Raw genomic sequence first — 24634 nt, 5'->3', positions numbered from 1 at the left:
AACATAATTTTCAATAAAAAATACATAGTAGATTCTACTCAATACTGATCATTGAAAATAGTTAGGTCAACAATACTGCAAATGGGTGAGGCTGAAGAGTCTTCAGCAACTGTCTTCAGCAATTCTTAAAAACACATAATTCATTTTTCCTTAAATATACAAGCAAAACTATTTTCATCTATAAGAGGATGTAATTATGTTGATAAAAATAAAGTTCCAAACTAGAATATCCTCAGAAAAAGACATATGTCCAGAGAAACTTCTTTTTACGAGGATAAAATGTCCAAGTTTAAGAAAGGTTCCCAGAAAATATGACGCGACTATTCATAGGGTTTTTTCCTAGACTCAATAAAGATCGTGGCTATAGATCCATCCTTATTTATTCGTTTAACAAAACTATATTGAAGACCTACAGTGTGAGGAGGGTCATAATCACATGAGTATGCATATATGGAAGGATGAGCTATGAATAAACACAAAAGAATAGAAAACAGTAAAAGAAATAGAGATTAAACTAGAGGATAGTGAATGGAAAGTAAAGCAATTAAAGACCAAATGAGTAAGATGGATTTCTATTCAACAGTGATAGAAAAGCAATGAGTTCTGATATCAACTCATCCTAAAGGGCTTACCCCAGGACCTAAACACTTCCAAAGACCTCTGTGAAATGCAGTTATTCAACAACAAAGGATAGGAGAAGACTGAAGAGAATAAAGACTCCGGTGATGCTGAGGGTCCCCAGTTTTAGAGCTGATTCTCTGATATTCCCAATAGTAAAATAACTTTCTCTTAATGTCCCAAACAGAGTTTTGCAGAGGAGGGAGCCCCTGCTGAGTTGTTTTAACCAGGAAGTGTACTCTAATGAATAATGTCATTTTGTCATGATCTTTTGTCTTATAGTAAGTCACTCTGCATTCTCATAATAATTTACCACTTCAAAGCTGCACTTCTGGGTTGTGGCCCTGTATTTTGAGATGACCAATAAGGACCCAGACTTCTCTATTCCTAATAGAGCTGCAAAAGTGATGAAAGGATCCCCATTGTTCTTTGCAGGTCCCTATTTTCATCTGCCAAGACCTCAGTTTCCTCACCTATAAACTGACGATAATGATAGATGCCCCTCCCACCATTCCTGTGATGATAAATGAGATTAATTCCTGAAATGCCTTATAATTTACAAAGCAATTTCACAGACATAATCATGGAGAAGCCTGGGCCAGGGACTGGTGAGAAAGAAGGGCAAATTCTCCTATATATGTTGAGATAATTCCCCACAGCATCTGCTGTTCTAAATTTGTAGCTTTGAAACCAGAGGAAAATATAAGGTATAAACTCTCAGCTATTTAGAATAGAAGTTAAATGTGTACACTCTTCTCAGCCCTCCATGAGCTTTTGCTTGTGTGTAGGCACAAAGGCTACCCCAGGTAAAGGGCTGTTCCAGCGCAAAGATCAATTAAAAGTTACTAATGTCCTGGAGAACCTAGAGAACAGCCTCTCAGCTCTACTCTCACTCTGTGAACTCTGAAGGATATGCTCATCATTTTATATGCTAAAGTTATTACAGACACCGGATAACTTGCCAATTTGTCAGCAGACTGTTTCCTAATGAGCAGTTAATTTTTCTTCTGGAAAGGGAGCGAAATGAGTTAAAAGTTTCCCTCAGAAGATGCCTTTCATTTTTTGATCACCTAGCCCATAAAACTGTCATTTGGAGGGAGCCACTTCTCAGTCGCTGCAACTCTTTTAAACACACAAACAAAACAAAGATTGGGAAAGATTTGGGCTGCAACCAAAATGAGGGTGATGGGCAGGGTGAGGAGGGGCGTGGTCTCCGGAGCAAACATAGGGAAATCCGGTGTGACTCAGTCACACACCAGCTTGTGCCCTGGGTAGGGAGTCGGCATCTAAGCTTCTGTGTGGGTAACTGTAAAGTGGGATCAATCATCAGTGCCAGCCTCATTGGCTGTCTTTAGCACTACCTCAATGACTTAAGGTGCTCTGGGAGCAAGTGGCACCTAGTAAGTGCTCAATAACTGCTAGCTATGATTATTAAAATGATTGAAAATGGAATAAACGGCAACAGCCAAGCTTACCAAATACCCATTAATAATCATTTTTGTCCCCTAAGTTTTCTTTTTAAGAAAAGAGAGTTAAGTAGAACATTGATTTTGTTCTTTTTACATTAGAGGGCAATTGATGCTCTAATTCCCAATCTCCCTGAATTTGTCCTCTTCTCTCCTCGCCTTATTTTTATGCTCTTTCTTCCTCCCCTCCCTCAGCTGCATACCTTCTTCTTCTTCCCGGGGTCTGAGTTACCACTGACAGCTGGAATGTGTAAGACCTGCCCTTGGTCTTGGACTTAACCAAGATGCTTCCACTACTTGACCCCAGTACTCAACGGAACCAAAAGGTTCAGCTTCACATATAAGTAGACTTTTCCTGACTTCTCCACCTTGCCAAAAAGTGGCTTACTTGCAGCAAAAGGGCCAATCCACAAATATCAGAGAAATTCCTGAAATTTTTCTCTAGAAATTTTGACTCCCTTTCCACTGCTACATCTGCACGGAAACTGCAGCAAAGGAATTTACCACAGAAAGGGTAGCAAACAAAAAATGTTTTAATAACATTTCTACACATTGCTCAAGGCTTCTACAGTTACAATTATGAGTTCATGCAGTGCTAACAACTGTTTTTCATTTTGTTACTGGTTTAAGAATTTAAAGAGGAATTGATAGCATGAATACATGTAATTCACAACGTAATAGAGATTTGCAGTTCCAGAAACAGTCTACACTTCTTCAACTATGGAACAGGGAAAATGCTGACCATGTGCTTGTTTTTCATTACCCAGGAAAATTCAGAGATGGTCAGTGATTATTCATGTCAAAAGTTTTAAAGCTGTCCCTCTCTGGGGTATTAACTAGCACATTTTAGAAGTAGCTGCCCACCAGCTTCCACTATTATTCTCTGCAGTACACAGGCTGGGGAAGCACCCAGGCAGGCAGGCCAGGTTTTTCTGCCCCTTTGCTGAAGCACACCATGGTCCTCACTTACACGGAACCCACAGGAATTACCTTCCATGAACCAAGCCATATGAGAAATGGAATATGATGATTTTGAGGATAACCAGGGAGAATCTCTAACCAAAATATTTAGCTTCTCCCAAGAGCCTACACTCTACTTCCTCCCAGCTACTCACTTTTTTTTTTTTTTTTTTTGGTTTTGGGGTTTTGTTTTTAGAAAACAGGCATATCTTTTAGACATTTCAGGAATTAAAGACGTTGTCCAAGGTTGTCATTATTTAGAGGGTAACTCAATCCTTAGGCACACTTCCCACTTCTCACTCATGTCCACATTTAGCACACTGGGGAAGTAGAGTCTTTCTGTGAATCAGGAAGATTATCTTGTTTGGAAATCACTGGCCTCCATGCCTAGCTTCTCAATTAGACTCTGAACTTCCTTAGAGTACATCTTATTGTATCTAGAGATTAATGCAGGAAGAGATGAAAGAGGAGATCTGAATTTCTGTAGCTACAGCAGGAATTAAAAAAAAAGAAAAAAAAAAAAAAAAAGAAGCTACATTCTGAGGAAGTTCCGCCAACACTGATTTTATTACCAGGAGGAAGAACTGCCACTCTGCCCCTCCCAGCAGACCCTGTGCTATACAGAAGTGCCTCAGAGCTCCCTGAGGAAGATGGCCTTTTTGTATGGTTCTAGTCTGTAGCTTCTGATCAAATATCACTGACCAATAACATCAATTAAAAGTCTTATCTTGAAGTGAAAAAATTTATTCAAGTCATTCACCATAAACACAATTAAGGGTCTTGCTTCAAGTTTAGTAGATCTACGTGTTTTAGGGCAGCAATAAAAGTAACAATAACACTGTAAGTTTAGTTGGTATCCATTACTGCACTGAAAATAGGAAATCATTTATCAAATCCAATTTTTGGTGCAGGTTATCTCCCACCAAAGGCAAGGAAATAAAGAAAATTGGTAGATTTTCAAAATTAATATCTAAATATATTTAGATAGATATAAACACATATGTATAATACACTCACATGCATAATTAGCCCAGAAAAAGTGAGGGAAGTATTTTCTAATCAGTAACTAATATGACAGAGAAAGAAGTACTGACGAGAAAAAGTAGCAGCCTGACTTAGAACTAATAACCCTTCGTCAAACATAATCACATGTGATAGAACGTTTCCTAGGGAACATGGTTCAGGGTCAGATAGCTCATCCCCTTACTCAATGCAGAAACCTCTAGCACAACCTCCTCCACTGTGATTACCACCTTCCCATTTGAGAGGGCTCACTCTTTCCTTAGGGAGCCCAGCTACGATTTGGGCAGCTCTAATCACTAGACAGATCTTCCTTAGACGGAGCCAAATATAACTTCTTGTAACTTACATATATTCTTTGTTCAGCACTCTGAAGTCTAATTTTCTTCATGATAGCTCTTCAAATGTCATTTTCTAAGGTACAGATAATGTCCCAACTTACGATTTTTTTAACTTTACCATAGTGCAGAAGCCCATGCATTGAGTAGAACCTGTACTGTGAGTACTCATACAACCACTCTGTTTTTCATTTTCAGTACAGCATTCAATAAATTACAGAAGATATTCAGTACTTCATTATAAAACAGGCTTGATGTTAGATGTTTTACCCAAGCGAAGACTAATGTAAGTCTTCTGAGAATATTTAAAGTAGGCTAGGCTAAGCTATGCTGTTGGGTGGGTTAAGTGTATTAAATGCATTTTTGACTTAAGATATATATGTTTTTTGAGATAGAGTCTTGCTCTTGTCGCCCAGGTTGGAGGGCAATGGTGTAATCTCGGCTCACTGCAACCTCCACCTCCCAGGTTCAAGTGATTCTCCTGCCTCAGCCTCCTGAGTAGCTGGGATTACAGGCACCCGTCACCACACCTGGCTAATTTTTGTACTTTTAGTAGAGACAGGGTTTCACCATGTTGGCCATGCTGGTCTCGAACTCCTGACCTCAGGTGATCCCCTGCCTTGACCTCCCAAAGTGTTGGGATTATAGGAGTGAGCCTCCGTGCCCCACCTGACTTAAGACTTTTTTTATTGGGACATAAGCCTGTCATAAGTCAAGGAGCATCTGTATATAAGTATCTAAACTTTATTTATTCCCTTCATCCATTCAAGAAATTTATTCACTCTAGATTTTATTCCAGATGCTGTCACATGTTTTATTACATCCCTAAGGCCATCTTAAAATGCATAATACCTAGAAAGTTCTACCAAAAAGCCAGGCAAAGTTATCTAAGCAGCTTTCAGAGACACCAGTGGACATGGCCTTAGGACAAAAGTGAATCTTAATACTCAAAATCAATCCAGAATTCATTGTTTCAAAAGGCAAAGAGAGTTAAGACAGCTTATGTGAGTTGATTTCCACGTGAAAAGAAAAGCTACCTCTATTTTCTGTTTTGTTTTAAATGTACAAAAAGATTCCCCAAATCTCGAAAAATATCTTCTCATTGTTAGACCAAAGATAGTATTGTTAGCTGCACTAATGCTTTTATTTGAAACTAATAGTGGAACAGTATCACTTATCTCTGACTTGCATCAGAATGAAATTAGTCACTAGAGGCAAAAGATGAACACCTAACTCTACTCAGAACCAGGGTGATTTTTTGAGATATCTTAGGCCAATATGCGTATATCCAATAAGTCAGGCAGCATTCAGTAGTCAAAGCAATAATAGGATATTACCTTTGAAGAGCACGCCCTGGGCCTTCTCCTCCCTTCCCTTGAATGAAGTCACAAATTATGTGTTATACATGGATGAAACATATTAGCAAAGAATCTAGGATGCCCAGTGGCTAGACTGACCCTGTTGCATTGTATTAATAGCTGACTATAGAAGACGGATAATGTTATACTTTGTGCAAAATGATAAATTTATGCCCTCACACTTTGCAAAGGAGTGAATGATTGTGCCCTCCCAAAATTCATATGCTGAATCTCTAATCCCAATGTGATAGCATTTGGAGGTGGGGCCTGTAGGAGGTAATTAGGTTACAAGGGTAGAACCCTGATGAATGAGATTAGTGCCCTTAAAAGAAGAGGCCAGAGAGTTAGCTTGCTCTTTTTCCCTCACAGCCATGAAAGAATACAATGAGAAGATGGCAATCTGCAACTCAGAAGAGGGCCCTCACCAGAACCTGTCCATGCTGGAACCCCAATCTCAGAATTCTAGCCTCTAGAACTGTAAGAAACAAATTTCTGTTGTTAATAAGTCACCTGGTCATGGCACTTTGTTATAGCAGCTTGAACTGTCTAAGACAAGCATAAACTGTGCAGAAGCCCCCCTTATCCATAGTTTTACTGTTCAGTTTCAGCAACCCATGGTTGTATTTCAAAAGTAGTAAATAAACATTTCCAGAAACAGACAATTCCTAAGTTTTAAATTTTGAGTTATTTCCAAGTAGCGCGATGAAATCTCACACCATCTTGGGAGGTCCAGTACCTCCATAGTGTAGACACTTCCTGCCCTGGAGTCATGGAATAGCCATCTCAGTGATCAAACTGACTGTGGAGGGATTGCAGTGCTTGTGTCTAAGTCACCCTTATTCTACTTCATAATGGCCCCAAAGTGCAAGAGGAATGATGCTGGCAATTAAAATATGCCAAGAAGTCATAAAGGGCTTCCTTTAAGTGAAAAGTTGAAAGTTCTTCAGGAAAAAAAAAAAAATCGTATGCTGAGGCTGCTAAGATCTACAGTAAGAATGAATATTCTATCCATAAAATGTGAACAAGGAAAAAGAAATTCCTGCTAGCTTTGCTGTCTTACCTCAAACTGTAAAAGTGAGAGCCACCATGCATGATAAGTGCTTAATTAAGACGGAATTAAATTTGCGGGTGGAAGAAATGGACAGAAACGTTCCGATGACTGCAATCAGGTTCGGTATTCTCCAAGTTTTAGGCATCCACTGGGGTTTTTAGAATTCATCGCCAGCGGATGTGGGGGACACTTGTATGCCCCTCAGTTTATCACAGTGATTAAAAGTAGCAGCCAGCATGCTACCTGGATCCTCAAAGCTCAGCCCATCACATCCTTCAAGTCTTGATCTAAATGCCAACTTTTCAGTAAGGCTCATGGTGCCTGCTCTAATTAAAATGTAATACCCTCCGCCCATATTCCCAATCATCTTAATCTGACAATTTTCTTTATTCAGGGATCTTAGCCCCTTATAGTGTACCACATGGTTTACTGAATTACTGTGTGTGGGTGTTCGCCGTCCTAGTTCCCCTTCCTCCCAACACATAAGCTCACATACACACAAGCATTTATGAATGACAAGGATAGGACCTTCATCTGTTTACTGACTTACCCTAAGAATCTAAGAGTCCCGGGCCCATAGCGGGAAGTAAAAAGTTAACATATATTTAAATTGAATGAATGAATAAATGACTCTGGGCTTAGATAGAGCTGGCCCTGGGTCCCCATTCAGCCTACACTCACTGAATGACCTTGGGAAAATGATCATCCTCTCTGGTCCTATGTTTCCTCATTAGTAAAATGTGGAATCTACAAGTAACTACCCCATAAGATCCTTGCGAGGATGAAGTGGGTCGCTGCATGGCAAGTCCTTAGAATTATGCCCGGACATAGAAAGCTTTCACTGAATGTTAGCTGCCATTGTTATTATAATTTCAAGATATGTTTCCTGAGGTGGCAATGGATTTGTGAAGATTTATGCTCTCAGGCAACTAGCTCTCCTCATATCTGACAGCACCGATCTGAGATGGTGAAAGGAATTCACTGCCCTTGGGAGAGCAGCAGTTACCAAGGATCTCGCCCCTTCCCTGTGGTCTCTCATCAGCCCCAATTCAACAATGTCCTCGGCTTTGCAAAGAAGCTGTTAACAGTGCAAGTGGTACTGCCTCTGACCTGCTGAAGCAGAATAAACAAAACATTGAAACCACTAAGTAAGTGATGGTGAGGCTCAGAAACCTTAAAAGGCAGGGAGAGCAACTTCTCTTTTCCTACTTGAACTGAGATTTATTTGGCTTAACTGGAGTCAAAGCTAATGGTTCTAATGACTTTGAAGCACCCCAACTTATTCTTCAGATTTCTACACATGGACTTACACTTTATGAAAGAAAAGATATACACACACAAAAAAATCCCTCCGTAAAAGAATTTACCAGACCATACTAATCACGTAGACATTAGCTTTATCCCTGGAGTAAAATCCAAGTCTCTCTAATAGCATTAGAAGATGGGGCTGCAAATTAGACCAATAACCTGAATATTCACTAACAATTTAGGAAAACAAAACGCTTTGGAAACACTCATTATAGATTCACACATACCTTTGATCTATGGAGAAAAGCAAGGATTTCAGGACTGGTTGAATTAGAAGAGGAGGCGGGAGTTCATGAGTAAGACAGACACGAAAGATCAAAAAGGATGACAAAAGTGGGAGGAATATTTACTGATTTCTTGGCAATAACAGTCTTAACTTCCCTGTTAGTTATGTCTTTCCACATTTAATCTCTATGAAGTGGTCCCTTACAGCATTATAAGAGCAAAATGAAATGAATGACTACACATTCAAGGAATAGATAATAACAAGTAATTTCAATAAGAAATTTATCTCTTCACTTTAGAGAACAAACACCCTGGAGTTGATGCCGAAATTAAATTTTTAGACTCCCAAGTCAATGCTCTGTACTCTACACTATAAGTTCTCTCAACTTTAACATGCATGTGATAAATGATGGAGTAGTTTTGCATTTTTGACAAGCTCCCAGGTGAAGCGGACAGCGCTAGTCCTTGGAATACACTGAGTTGGAAGCCTCTGCCCCATTACATCTGCTAAGGTAAGCCTCGTGAATAATTGTTTTTAATGAAAAGGTATTTTCCAAGAGCAGAAGAAAATGAGATTACCAACAGAATACTGACGTGTTAAAAGTTCTAATAATTCAACAATATTTGTAATATTCAACAAACATTTGCACAGCGATGTCAACTGTCATTAAGTAAAATATACTTCAGTTGCAGATTTTTGAAACATACGTAAACACTAATATTTTATAGTCGAGCTACCTATTAAAAGAAAAACTTCAGCCGAATTGGATTTAAAGAATTTAATTGAGCAATGAACAATTTGCAAATCAGGCAGCCCCCAGAATCACAGTGGATTCAGAGAGACTCCAGCACATCCACGTGGTGGAAGAAGATTTATAGACAAAAAAAGGAAAATGGCATACAAAAATCGGAAGTAAGGTACAGAAACAGCTGGATTGGTTACAGGCTGGCGTCTGCCTTATTTAAACACAGTTTGAACACTCAGCAGTGTATGACTGGTTGAATATGGCTGCTGGGATTGGCCAAGACTCAGCTTTTGTTTTGTTTTCTTTTGTTTTGTTTTTTGACACGGAGTCTCGTCCTGTTGCCCAGGCTAGAGTGCAGTTGCATGATCTCAGCTCACTGCAACCTCCGCCTCCCGGGTTCAGGCGATTCTCCTGCCTCAGCTTTCCGGGTAGGTGGGATTACAGGCATGCGCCACCACGCCCGGATACTTTTTGTATTTTTAGTAGAGACAGGGTTTCACCATGTTGGCCAGCCTGGTCTTGAACTCCTGACCTCAAGTAATCTGCCCGCCTCGGCCTCCCAAATTGGTGGGATTACAGGTGTGGGCCACCGCGCCCGACCTCAGCTATTGTTACAGGTACATACGCCTAAGTTAGGTTTTCAATCTTGCCTACGTATTAAGTTAGGTTGCAGTTCATCCACAAGGACTCAAATATAGAAGTACAGAGTACTTCTCAAGCCATATTTATTTTACTTTAATAAATCTCTCACTGTATTTTATTGTTATGCATTCATGGATAATTTCCTCCTTATGTCTGAGATATACCATACAGAAAATCCACTAACTCTATAAAACTGTCTTAATTTTCAGTCAGCTTTGATAATAAAGATACTATGTCTAGGGGCTGCTTTTACTTTCTTTGAAATGTAACATTGTAGATAAGAAAGATGGTACTGCCACACCTGAGCCCAGCAGGTTATTTGCAGTCTACCATGGAATAACAAAGTTGACCATAACCCATTACATATATTACATCCCTATTTGGGAGGAGCCACAGTATAGCTGGGAGTTAGAGAAGAAAAAAGAAGGTCATGTTACTTCTATTTCTGTTTTCCTCACCTGTAACAGAGGAATCTCGATGCATTTGAAGAAAGTTGATGAAAACTAAACACAGTGTGTACCTCTAGCCAAAACTCACAGTTACCTTGTAAAGCTTCCTATTGGTCCTCTTGAATCAGCTGAGCACAAGAGGTTTTTCCTATAAAAAGTCCACAGTGCATCTAAATCTGATCCCAGTGAAATTTCACTTCGGCTGAAGTGAAAATGCAGAGGTAGCATTTAAGGATAACAGCTGGAGAACATTAGTTCCCTGTCTCTCCTTTTCTCTCCCAAGGGTTGAAAATTCTGCTGTTCAGACAGGAAGTCGTCATATACCACACACTGCACAATACGAGAATGCTGGGATAGAAGAACAAGTTGCAGAGGATTAGAAGGGCTGGGGCGGGAGGGGGTGGGGTGGGGGCAGGGGACTGTTCGAGAAAGAACTCATAGCAGTGATTCTATGTACCTCTTGGGCTGTCTTTTTCCCCTGACAGTGTTCAACTAGCATACACCCAGAATTTACAAGCACATGCTGCAATTATATCCTGAAACCTTTTTAATAACTCAGTAAGAAGGCTTAATCACTTACTTTTCCACACATTTTTATAATATTAACTCTGAGACGTTTTGGGGAGTGGCCCAGATTCCCCAATAATCTTTTTTGGCATATTTTCACATTTGCTATCTAAAAAGGCAGGCTTTAACTTTAAAAAAAAATTTTCAAAAAAAAAAAAAACTCAAATCACTGCCTAAGACAAGGAAATATACACACACACACACACACACACACACACACACACACACACACACGCACAAATGGAAGTCAAAACATGATGATCTGGAAAAAAGAATGACTTAAACAAAAGGTTCTTGTGGATATGGTTTTTGTAGGGTCGGTTTCTGCTGTAATTTCACAAAACTGCTGAGAAACGAGGACAGACACCCACATTCTGTGGCCACACCTCAAAGTTTCGAACAGAGTGATAAGAGTCTCCTCCAGGCCACAGGCTGAATAGCTAGCCTGCATTCCTACCAGTCTGCAAGCGCTGGCCCCTCCTTTGTAACCAACTGTCCCCTGGGGGCGGGCTGTAAAACTGACCCAGTCTCTTCTACTCCTCTTCAGCCAAGACCACTAGACACAAACCTTCTTAACTTTTGAACTGCAGAAAAATGCCTTTGCCTTATGCGTATAAGGGGCTGTTAATTCGGATACAACGCTAAGGTTTTATGCAGAGTGGGAGGAGGTAGGAGAGAGGAGGGAGAAGCCAACCCAGACATCCATCATCCTTTTAGGAGTAGGTGGAGTTTAAAGTTTCCCCAACTTCCAAGTTCCCACTTGACAGGCAATATTTCTGTGCAATTTCCAGCCCCACGTAACAGATGGTCCTTTGCCCATCTCCAGCCCCGAAAGAGCCCAGACAAAGCCCCCAGCCATTCCACGCCTCGCAGGACTGATAGGTGCTTAGTTTCATGAAGCTGTCAGAGCAGGGGCAGCGAGCAAAGAATGGAAACTTAACTTCTCCTTTCAGAAGTTTTTTCTGCTACAGTAGAGTCCAGGGGGCTGGAGCACAAAGGCCCGGGAAAGTTTTCACTGAGTTATTTTTCAAAAACGTCTTCCGCCATCTGCCAAACCATCATCTCCTAAACCCCAGATGCCCAGTGAAGCAAGGTTGAGGCACATGTGCTCAGAAACAGCAGAGATGCAACTTGAGCCTTCCCAAAGACAAACTGGGAAGCTGCTTAAAGAGACCCCCACGGCGGAAAAGCATCCTCGGGGCGCCTGACCTACTCATTGGTCACTCACTGCCAAAGGCGAAGGTGGTGACCCAGACAGGGTGCCAAATGGGGTGCGTCACGGCCGCGGGCGAGAACCTCCCTTCCCAGCCCGGAGGGCGAGGGAAAGGGGAGGAGGGACGCGATCCGGGAGTCTGAGGACGGGCGGCCCACTCACCCTCACTGCCGTACTGTTTGCCATTGTTCGCGCCCATCCTGTAGCCGTCATGCCCGCCGTCTCCCGGGACACTCCATAGCTGCGGCGCACCTCCTGCGCGCTCGGCCCGAGGAAAGCCCGCCCGACGGGACAGTTAACTGCACATCCCCCCCCACGCTCCGGGGCCGACCTCCGGCCTGGGGAGGTCCCCGCACTCCAGTGGGAGGGGGTGCTGCGTCCCCTCCTGGCACCCCGGGTGGCTCCAGGCGGGGCCGGGCACAGCCGCAGCACTTAGAATCCGCGCTGGGGGCCGGCGGGCGCAGCGCCGCGCACAGCCCGCGCCCCGGGGCCGCCCAGAGGCTCGCCGCGCCGCCGCCGCCGGGTCCCCATCCGCCCGCCCCGATTCCCTCCGGTGGGCGCTGAGCCGGGCGGGCCGCTGGGCTCCGCGGCTCGGCCGCCTCCTTCGGCTGCCCCTGCGCGCCCGCGGCTTCCCCGGGGAGGGCGCGGCGGCCACTTGTTGCGGGTGCCCGGAGCCAGCGAACACTGACGGCCCGGCGCAGCTCGCCCGCGGGCCGGACTTTTGTTAGCGCCAGGCGCCTCCTCTCGCTGCCCAGCGTCAATCACAGCTGGAGCCCCGGGGAGGAAGGCCGGCCCGGAGATGCGCGGCCTTTTAAAGGGGCAGCGCGCCTTTTCGAGGCTCCGGCTCCTGGCCCCAGCCTGGGCATCGGCTCTGCGCGCCACGCGCGAACCCTTCGGAGCGAAGCAACGTCCTGCTGGCTCTGTTTTACTGTTGTTCTTTTACAGGCTTGGCCCCCAGTCTATAAGATGAACTTCCAGGCGTCGTTTGGAATCCTTTGGGTTTGTCTGCAAGTACAGCCTATTTTAAGTGCGTGGGCATTTAAAATAAACACGCATCCGTGTCTGATTCTGACACCTTTCAGGTGTATGCGTTGGCATTCTCCTGTGACTTCCCTGTTTGGAGACTGGGGCGGAGAATGGAGGAGAGAGGGAGGGAAAACTTGGGGCGACTTAGCAGGGAATCGGTCCTAGGAGAGCCAGACATTCCCTGCCCCGCCCCGGTGAAGGAGGTTTCCTGGCTCAGAATGTTTAGCAGCTTCAGAGCCAGGAAATGTATTTTCTCCTTGTTTCTGTGATTTTTTTTTTTTCTTGTGGTTGGTGTTATCCTTTGTTTAAAACATTATAACGTCTTTTGGAAATTTATTTGGCACTTCTAGAGCTTTAAAAAGGCCCTTTGGTGTTCCCTGCATTAAACAGAAAAAGGAAATTCTCCTTAATGTTTTATTCCCTTTTCATGTAAATACCTAGAATTTTATAACATTACATCCTAATAAAGAGCAGGGCACTCACCGTGCAAATTTCTTTGTAGTGAGGCAAGCATACAGCAGTTTTTCCTTATAGATGTTAGATGTTGCAAATTAAATTAAATGTGTATATTGATGCATACATACATAAATATGCGTATATAGAGATATACATAATAGATATATGCATATGATGCGTGAATACAGAACCAGGCGTTTTGTAATTACGTATTTCTTAAAAGGCTTGTGACCACATGCAGAAATTGTTAGTGATTTAACTTCTTATAGATTCTATTTGGGTAATTTCCTTTATTTGCTACAATTTTCCTTTGTAACAATGGGATAAAACATCATGTTTCAAGATTTTTAAATCTAGATATCATGTATTGAAAGAAAAAATAATAATGTTTTCAAGAATAGGATCAAATGTTTTGTATTGTGCTGATGTTTCCACTGTCCCGGTCCAAAGAGATGAAAGACTGTATTTTAATTCATCTTTTAATATCTAGAATCCAGCACAGTGGCCAATAATATGTGCTTCCTACATGTCTGTCGAATTATATCTAAAACCTGTGTCATAGGCCCTAAAGAATTAGGTAGAGATATCAAAAATTTGGAAGAGTGAGTTATCTCAGATTCTACCTGAAAGCATAAATCCAATCGAGAAAGGAGCTGACATGTACTTTATCTTCATGCAAAAGCGAATTTCTGCTCACCTGGTCTGTATTAGTTTTCTGTAGCTTATAACAGAATTCCTGAAACTGGGTAATTTACAAAGAAAAAAAAATTTTTTTTTTGGAGGCTGAAAGATCCAAGCTCAAGGGGCACATCTGGCGGGAGCCTTCCTGCTGGTGGAGGCAGCACATGGGGCACCACACAGTGAGGTGGCTGAGCGTGCTAGCTCAGGTCTCTCTTCCTCTTCTTCTAAAGCCACCAGCCCCACTCCGGTGATAACCCGTAAATCCATTAACCCATTAATCCATTAATCCATGAATGGATTCATACATTCAGGAGGCAGAGCCCTCATGACCCAATCCCCTCTTAAAGGTCCCACCTCTCAAAATTGCCACATTGGGGATTAAATCTCAACATGAGTTTTGGAGCAGACAAATATTCAAAGTATAGCATGGTCTTTGTGATTCTTCTGTCACCGTGCAGGGAACTTACCCTGGATCTGATCATTTTGGAGGCATATTTGAAAATAAACTGGGTGTAAAGTAGTAGAAAAGGAAGCTCTTCTTGAAGTTTGATGTACAGTTGACAATTTGCTTTTTTTATGCTATTATTTCCCTGATGGTCTCAGTCTCTCCCTTGCAATTTACAAATCGGAAAACGAACAGCAGAAACTGAGGCTTGAAGAGTTAAATGTCTGGAGTCACCCAGATGGTAAGTGCCAGATTGATTCAGTTTCTCACTTTCTCTCCTCTCCACGCCACTGCCTCTCTGGACCTGGCCATTATTCAACTGGGAGTCACTGTCCTCCCTTTTCGATTGGGTCTCTTTTCAGAGTCTTTAATATCAAATTAAAGCCAACAGTGAAAAGTAAATTATGGTGACCAGCTACATGTATCTTTCTTGAAATTAAATTCTGTAAATATTCTTCAAAGCTTTATTGCCTACTCTAATGGGAAATGGAGATAACCCATTTTATGAAATTCCAGCTTAAAACAAAATAGAAAAAATACTTGATTTTTAAACATCCTTCTGATCATAGAAGTTGATAAAAATGCATGTTGTCCTATTCACTATAAGAGCCACACACAATTAAGCAAAACAAAAAGAAAAGCACTATTCCAGCTACAAATACAGGCCTATTAATGTTTATATATTTTAATTTTCAAAATTAAGATATTGTACCAATGTCTTAACCCAAAATTCCAAGCTTTTTACCTAGCTTCCAAACCTAACTCACAACTTTCAATACAGTATGGCAATCTCCTTGAGACAAGGGTGGTATGTTTTTCACCAGTATGTTTCCAATACCTAGCACAGCTGCTAATACAAAGTACTCACTCAGTAAACACTAGCAGAATGAGTGAATGTTGAACAAAGAGATGATGTGACTTGAATGTTATTCTACCTTCTCTGTCATTGCCTTTTTAAAGAGGCCACAATCACTACAAGGATTTTTTTAAATAAACATTCAAAATTACCTAAACTGAATAAGAATATACTAGGTATCTCATGTTTTTTTCCACCCAGGACCTTTTCCTGTAAGGAAGTCTGGTAACACCAGCTCCTGTACTTTGGGAAACTGTTTCATACAAATTTCAACCATGGGCTTCCTGTGAAAGCTTGTCAATCGTGGTAATGGTGGTAAACTTCCTGTACTGGTAAGGGCCAGGCTGACTCAGTCCAACACCCACCCCCACCTGGCTATAAGGACAGAAGCAAGTGCTTCTCTGCTTCCCTGCTAGAGGGTGTCAGGGGAGACCTGGTGGAGAGTCAGGAGTTTCACCATCACTCAAGGGTAGCAGTGTCATCCCCACCGCACTGTCAGTGGAGACCACGTGGGAAGTTGGAACTTTCACAGTGGACATCTAACAGTAAGGAGGAACCCCCTCAGGTCAGGGAACAACAGCGATCAAGGGGGATTCTGGGGTTCCACCTCCACCTGGCAATTACAAGGTGACCTCCCTCCTTTCATTGGCAGAGCAGTATCAGAAAAAGATAGTTAAAAGCTTTCAATAAGATCCAGAGTCTACTAACATGATATGGAAGTGTCCAGGTTTGAATTAAAAATCACACATTATACCAAGAACCAGGAATATTTCGAATTAAATAAAAAAGTTAATAAATGGCAACACCAAGATGACAGAGATGTGAGAATTATCTGGCAAGGATTTTGCAGCAGCTATGAAAAATATTTCAAGCATGGTACAAACATTTATTCTATGAGTAAATTACACACATGCTTATAAAAAATGAAAAAACAGAAAGCTTCAGCAAAGAAATAGAAGATATGAGCAACAACCAAATGGGCACTTCAGAGCTGAAAAATAGAACTGAAATAAAATGCTCAGTGAATGGGCTGAATACCAGAATGGAAGAGACACAGGAACAAATCATTGAATTGGAGGATAAATCAATAGATATTATCCATCTGAACAAGGAGAAAATAGACTGAAAAACATGAATAGAGCCTCAGGGACATGTGGAACTATAATAAAAGATCTAACATTCGTGTCACCAGAATTTCAGAAAGAGAGAAGAAAGAGGGAAGAGCTGAAAATGTACTTGAAGAAATACCGGCTAATAACTTCCCAAATTCTTAAAATAAGAAAATTATAAAAGTAGAGAAAGATTAGTGATTCTCAAGGGTTAATTTGGAGGCTAGAGGAAAATGGATGTTGTTATAAAAGGGCCACATGAGATGTCTTTGTGGTGATGGAAATGCTCTTATCTTGACGTTATCAATGTCAATCTCCTGGTCCGGATGTTGCACTACAGTTTTGCAAGATGTTACCATTGGAGGAAACTGGGTAACTGCATTATTTCTTACAAGTGCATGTGAAATCTACAATTATCTCAAAACATAAAGTTTCTTTTGAAGAAAGAAACTTCTTTCTCTCCATCAGAACTATTTCTACATATTCTTTTTCTGCTATTATTTGCTGTACCTCCCGTTTGCACTTCACACACATACATTCACCTGGGAGAACAAACGTCTTCAGGAGAACTGATTTCTTAGCGTACAGTCTATCTACATTCAGGTCTATTGAGCACTGCATGATTTAGGCAAAGTAGTCAGCCAAAAATGGTGCCTATTCAAAACCTTGAGCTTTGAGCTACCAGAATTTCATACTCCATTGATGAAAGGAACTGGCCATTTGCTAAATAGCTCCCATTTACTTTGCAATGTGTGAACCTGATACAGGAAAAAAAAAAAAAAAAAAAAAAAAAAAAAAAGAGAGAGAGAGAAACATAAAGGTAGAAAAGTCTAAGTTTCAATTGATAGTCACATTTTCATTTCTATTTTTTGGTGACTAACTCAGTGGCCTTTATGCTACTTTAATAAATATGTCAACACTCTGAGTAATAGGAATGTGTTTTCTTCCAGTAGTATTTTTTTAGGAATATTGATTTCAAAAGCCAGCTTGATTTATAACACATCAGGCCCCCATTTTCTCTGGGGGTGGAGCTGTCAGGTTCAAGTTAATGTTCTGCGCTTGGCGCTGGTGACAGACAGGCTGTCAGAGCGCATTAATAAAGCCGTAATCCCAGGAGCCAATCAGGGCACCTATTCTCTTCTTCTGGTCCCCTTGGCTGCCAGGCGCACGCAGGAGCACATCATTAACCACAAGCTTCCTTGGGGATGCTGTAGACAAAATAAACTCTCCTGTGAAACACATCTTGGGAAACATTCAAAGCTGGAATCCGTGGTTTAACAAAAGTACAAAAAAAAAAATTAAGAAGAAATATTAGTTTGTAAAAGGAAAAAATGAACCAGATCATTGTATGATAAGAGCTTCTGCTTTTAGCTTCTTCACATTTATTTTGACTTTCTTCTCTCTTGAGTTGTCTTCAAAAATCTGAATCACCTGCTTATCTTTGGTTATTTTTATATTTCAGAATATGGTTAATTTGCATATTCTGTTACTGCAATTAAAGTGGAAAATAGCAACCCAGTTGTAGAGTTGTGTTTAAATGCATGCATGTTATCATCTAAAAGAAGAAATACTGTTTTTAATCAACACAGATTTATTATCAAAATATAAAGTTGAATTCTGGGCAAAATTAATATTTATAGCAAACAAAAAATAAAGGTATAAATTATATCCCGCATACCAAACACTGATTCTGTATATTATTAATTAATATGTAAGAATAAAGAAGAATAAAAAACACAGTCTGATTTTATTTTATTATCACCTCTTTGCTGTTTTGAATTAAGCACTTTGCATGTCTCATTTGATGCTCATAACTTTATCAGGCAGCACTTCTAGACTCCGTTTTATGGATGAGGATATCAAAGCTCAGAGAAGTTGAGTAAATTCAATACTGATGCACAGCAAGATTGGAAGCAGGTCTGTTTGTAAAGCTTCTGATATTTCTCACTACTTTCTATCACCAATATCATGCCTTCACATACTACCCTGGTTTTGGACCAAACCCAGCTTTCAGTGGAGAGCGTATATATTTAATAGAGAGTGAAACATCTTTTGACATCTGTGAAACTGAACTAGATTTCAAAACAAACATTTATTATGCAGCATAAATCTTTATTATTGTCATAATGAATGGCTAGATATTTAATGTAAACATTTTAATAAGTATAACACAAATAGATAATGTAGTAGAATGGGTACATATGTAAGTATATAAGCATGTGCAGTGCTTACAGCACAGCAAATGTGAGATAGATGATAAATTAGATACATAGATGATAGATAGCAAACGTGAGATAGATGATTAGATAGATAGCAAACGTGAGATAGATAGACAGAAAGAAAGGACATATAGCTAAGTTTTTTGAAATTTTGTCTCCTCACCAAGGTTCCTTCCAAGCTCTGGGGAAAAAGTAGCCGTTTGCTCTACTTTTAAATATTGCAGTAGCCATACACTTTCCAAACAGTTGCACATCGGCCGTAACTCTACATTTAACACATAATTCCACATCTTTTTATTATCCCTCCTTTATCAGGCAATTATCCTTTATCAGAGAATAAACCACCCAATATCCCATAATAGCCCAAATCAGCATCGCAAAATTTGTGTACTTAGCTCAGAGCGTGATAGCATGTATTCAGACTCGTAATATGCTTAACTATCTGGATTCTTAGAACATAGCAAATTAGAAGCAAGGCATTAGGAGTATTGCTCAAGATATCTGAGAAGCTATAAGAAGTTCCTGCTGGTTGCCTAATAGGGAGAGGGATGAGAAAAATCTCTACAAAGATGATGGAAAATCTGCATAAACATAAACAAGAAACAAATGAGTCTGGGGTGATGTAAGCATGGGTTATTGCCTGTAATAGTCTGTTCTCACACTGCTATAAAGAAATACCTGAGACTGAGTAATTTATAAAGAAATGAGGTTTAATTGGCTCCTAGTTCTGCAAGCTGTACAGGAAGCAGGGCTGGGGAGGCCTCAGGAAACTTAGAATCATGGCAGAAGGTGAAGGGGAAGCAGGAACAGCTTCACATGGTCAGAGCAGAAGGAAGAGGGGGTTGCCGCGGAGGTGCCACATGCTTTTAAATGAACAGATTTCATGAGAACTCTATCATGAGAACAGCACTAGGGGGATGGCGATAAGCCATTAGAAACCACCCCCATGATGCAATCACCTCCCACCAGGCCCCAGCTCCAGCATTGGGGATTACATTTTGACATGTGATTTGGGTGTGGACACAGATCCAAACCATATCATTGGCTTAGTTGAAGTAAAGTCAACTCCTGTAACAAAAAACACTCCAAATTTTAGTGACCTGGCTTCACACAACAGAAATTTATTCCTGGCTCATAAAATAGTCCAAACACATGCTATTAGTTCGTTAGAGATTATTATCCTCAAAGTAATTCAGGGATCCAGGCTTCTTTTTTTTTTTTTTTTTTTTTTTGAGACAGAGTCTCACTCTGTCACCCAGGCTGGAGTGCAGTGGCGCAATCTCGGCTCACTGCAAGCTCCGCCTCCCGGGTTCACGCCATTCTCCTGCCTCAGCCTCTCCGAGTAGCTGGGACTACAGGCGCCCGCCACCACGCCCGGCTAATTTTTTGTATTTTTAGTAGAGACGGGGTTTCACCGTGGTCTTGATCTCCTGACCTCGTGATCCGCCCGCCTCGGCCTCCCAGAGTGCTAGGATTATAAGAGTGAGCCACCGCGCCCGGCCCGGCTTCTTAAAATATATACCTCCACCAACCATAACATCATTCACACACAGTAGCAGAAGGCACAAAACATGAATGGGATGGTCATACCATATAACATCTGCTCACATTCCACTGGTGAGAACAAATTCAGTGGCCGCATCTGGATGCAAAGGAGTCTCAGAAATGTAGTCTCTGGCTAGTTGGCTATCTTCCAGCCATGACTCCACACCAGGACAAAAGCCAGTGGATCTCATCACTGGTACTTACAGATCACCTGCATATGGTGAAGCCTGGTGCAGTACACACATCAGAATGCGTTTGTCTGTTCAACACTCTTTCAAGCCCTAAAGATACAGCAGTGAATAAAGTAGATGCAGCCCTTCCTCTCACGGAGATAGAATCATCATAAGTAGAGACAGACAATAAGTAGGTTCATATACAAATAAATAGTTTCAGGTAGTGACAAAAGCTAGGAAGAAAATAAATCAAGATAATGGTGTACAGGAGCTGAGTTTTCTGGCAGTGGCTACGTTAGCTGGGATGATCAGAGAATATATTTCTGTGGATATGAAATTTGTGCTGAGACTTGAACAATGAAGAGGATATAGCTAAGTGGAACTTTGGGGGGCACAATATTCCAGAGAAAAGAAAATACAAAGTTCCTGAGACTAGAATGAGCTAGGCATATTCCAAGGCAAGAAAGGGGACCAGGGTATCAGTCAGCTACTGCTATAATGTTATGTAACAGATTGTCCCACAACTCAGTGACTTAAGATACAAGCAATTGTAATTCTTTTTGTATTTGCTCACAATTCTGTAGATCACTTGGCGCCGCTTTAATTCAGGCTTATGGATGATCTGTGCTTGGCCTAGAATTCAGGTTAGGTTTCCCCCACAAGTCCTTCTGGAGCCCAGGCTAAAGGGGATAATGCTCCCTACAGCATGACCTTCCATGGCTGGCCTTAGAGCTAACAGAGGCCAAGCCAACCCTCATAAGCACATTTGAAAATTCCACAAGCATCACAAACAAAATAAAGACACACGGCCAAACGCAAATCCAATGGAGGAGGGAGATGCTTGGCCCACTTTTGTGCATTGCAAGGTCACATGACAGAAGGAGGAAGTGAAAAATTAAGAAACATATTCTAATTCACTGTAGCCAGCATGTCCAGAATGTTGTGAGTAAATGGAAACTTTACAGATTTGTGTAAGAAGGCGCAATGGCCAGATTATACAGTGTTTTGTGAGAATGAAAAAATTCATTCTGAATTTTATTGTAATTACAATACAAAATAGGGAGATTTTTAGTAGGGAAGTTATTTGATCTGGTTGATATTTTTAAAAGATCAGCAAGATTTAGTGTGGAGAATGGGGAGACTCTTGGAAAGCCAGAGACCTGCTAAGAAATCTCCATGCTAGTAGAATACATGAACGATGTTTGACTCCAATTAACACAATAATAGCAGTAGACAAGTAAAACATGATCAGATTAAAGATGCATTTGGGGGGTAGAATAAACAAAACTCACCTGGTTGTGTTGTAGGAGAAAAGAGGAAAATCAGACAAGTGTGGTGGCTCAAGCCTATAATCTCAGCATTGGGGAGGCTTGAGGCCAGCCTGGACAACATAGCAAGACCCCATCTTAGCAAAAACTTTAAAAAATGAGCCTGGCATGGTGGCATGTGCCTGTAGTCCCAGCTACTCTGGAGGTTGAGGCAGGTCACTTGAGCCCAGAAAGTTGAGGCTGCAGTGAGCTATGATCACACCTCTGCCCTCCAGCCTGGGCAAGAGAGTAAGACCTTGTCTCTAAAAAAAAAAAAAAGAAAAGAAAAGTGGAAAATCTAAGATTATGTTTAGGTTTTTTTGCTTGAGCAAAGGGTAGAAATTAGCTGGGAAGATGAAGGAGAAGCACCGTAGGGTTGTTGTCTGGAAGGGATTTTTGTGTCCAGACTCTGTTTGGGACTGCTAACATTGAGAGAGCCATCAGATACAAAATGGAGCTGTTTAGTCAGCAGTTGAGTTGATGATTTGGGTATCAAGAGGGAATGTTGCTAGCCGTATCAATTTGAGAGTCTTCAGCTCAAAGGCCGTATTTAATGCTATGGCCCAAGATAAGAGAAATTAGAAATGAAATGTAGATATTATAGAAAGATAAGGACAGACCCCAATAAGTGTCAGCATTTAGCCATCTCACAGAGGAGAGGGAACTGGCAAAGGAGATTGAGAAGGAGCAAGGAGCGGCTAATAAGGCGTGAAAAAACATAGACGAATGGAATTTTAGAAAAGACAAGAGGAAAATGCTTCAGGAAGGAAGAAGCAGCCCAGTGTGTCAAATGCTACCAACTGTTCAAGTTCAATGAGTAGACCATGGGTTTGGCAGCAGGTGTGAATGGTGAGCTGCTAGGAGACCCATCATAAGCCATTTCGGTGTAGTAGTATGGACAAGACTGGAGTGCATTGAGGAGAAAGAGACAGGTTTGTGTTGTTTTTTGCTTTTTGGATGGGCAGGCTCTATTCGGTGATTCTTGTATATTAACGGGAATAGTCCAGTAGAAAGGAAAATATAATAGTATAGAAACAAAATACTTGAGTTGAAGAGAAGGATTGGAACCTAAAACACAAGCGAAAGGACTGGTCTTAATTAGGAGCAAGAATAGGTGCTTCATCAAAACAGAGGGAAGGTAGGCTCTGGAATCAGATGCAGGTAAGTTGGTGGGTCTGGCGGAGAAAAGGGAGGCTGTGCTCATCCAGTTACCTTCCTAAGCACCTACCACACGATGCCTTGGAATATGCAAGCTCGGTAGCCAGGCACAATGCCAGAAGGGCATGCTTATCATCCCTGCCTGGGACTCCTACTGTTCCACCCAACCGAGATTGGCTGCCTGTTTGCTGGCCCAGCAAGAAAGTCTGGTAAGAATTGCAGCAGGGGTTGCTTCCCAGAGCTCAGCTGGTACAGAGCAGTATCATCAAAGCCTATAGAAGGTCTGGCCAACTGCTCCGCTCAGGGGAGAGCCAAACATCGCAAGTACAATTAACTTTGAACCTGTTTGGCTGTTCAGCAATCTTCAGCTTTGTTTATGCTCTATAATCCAGACCTGAGGTCATGTTCTTTCTGGCTCCCTCAGCAACTGGTAGAAATAGATACAGAAAAATCATTCCATTAGCATATGATCATCATGTAGTAGATGATGCACTCTGATCTTTCCCTTTGAGGCTGAGTTCCTCATTCCCCTAACTGCCAGGAGCAGAGGCTGCCCACACTCACAGAAGCATCTTGCTCTGGAAATTTCAATAAGGGTGAGAGAGCTGCCTTGTCCAACATTTTACCTCTCCCTGGGGCCAACCCAAAACCACTGAAAGTGTACAGAGGCTCTGGTCCTTGCTTTGATTAGAGACGTCTATAAATCAGAGTTTCTCCAACTCAACAGTATCAGCATTTAGGGCTGGATAATTCTTTGTTGGGAGGGGCTGCCCTGTACACTGAGAATGCTCAGGAGCATCTCTGGCCTCCCTCACTGGGTACCAGCAGCACCCCTCTCCACTTACACCAATCAAAATTGTCTCCAGACATTTCCACAGGTCCCCTAGAAAAGGAAACCACAGAAAGTTGAAATCTACTGGTTTAAAGAGTATCACAGTTGCAGAGCTCTTTCTGGGATTAACTGAAGGCTCTGTCACAAATTAATCTCAGTTCAACACCTCCCTCTATTCAATCCTGTTTTCATAATTCCCTTGCAAACTGGACACATATCTCCATCTTGATTTTCTTTCTGGGAACTCAACCTTGACAGTGGTCCTAAGAAGCAGTCTCTAAAAATGTTTGAGTTGGATCACCCACCAGCCAGCTGAGTCCCATTACTGATGGATAGAGTACCAATAGACTGTGACATATCGCATTAGTAAAACTGTCCAAAAACTTTATTAGTGGTGGACTGGCATGAGAAACAGCTGGAAGAGGATGAACTGGCTTGGGCAATAGCTCAGGTGTTTGAGAAGTTGGAAGTCATAATTACAAGGTCTATGAAATCAGTTAGTTGACACTAGAGGATTTTGATACTTGGAGAAAGATAATAAAAGGCTGAGAGCGACTGATCACAAATTTAGACACCACGTCTTTGATAGAATGTAACCACAACTTATCTCCTTCAGCTGGAGGGCAGAAAGAGCTGAAGATCTGCCCACATCCAATGACTGGTCAATTCAGCACACAAATGCCTGACTTTCTTGCCTCAATTTGAAATGTATCTGGAGATGAATCGTAGCCTCAGAGCTCTTTGATCTGCTTCAGTTGCTGTTGTAGCTACATTACCACCCAAATTCTCCCTCTGCCCAATTCTCCTTCCTGTCCCTCCATACAGTAATTGCTGCTAAGAGAACTTCCTAAGAAACCACCTATAAA

General features: G+C 41.5%; 1 protein-coding gene across 1 annotated transcript in view; it reads right to left on the bottom strand.

Moving 5' to 3' along the window:
* The window catches only part of FBXL7 (F-box and leucine rich repeat protein 7), a 438367-nt gene extending 425709 nt beyond the window's left edge, over positions 1 to 12658 (bottom strand). Inside the window, exon 1 of the mRNA XM_003263173.2 lies at positions 12124 to 12658. Coding sequence (XP_003263221.1) covers positions 12124 to 12160 — 37 coding nt within the window. The 5' untranslated portion in view covers positions 12161 to 12658. The remainder of the gene's footprint in view (positions 1 to 12123) is intronic.
* Between the last annotated feature and the right edge of the window lie 11976 nt (positions 12659 to 24634).

The sequence above is a fragment of the Nomascus leucogenys genome, chromosome 6, assembly GCF_006542625.1.
Source record: "Nomascus leucogenys isolate Asia chromosome 6, Asia_NLE_v1, whole genome shotgun sequence".
NCBI classification, from domain to species: domain Eukaryota; kingdom Metazoa; phylum Chordata; class Mammalia; order Primates; family Hylobatidae; genus Nomascus; species Nomascus leucogenys.
The sequence above is the reverse complement of the archived record's forward strand: the minus strand, read 5'-3'. Positions and strand labels throughout refer to the sequence as shown.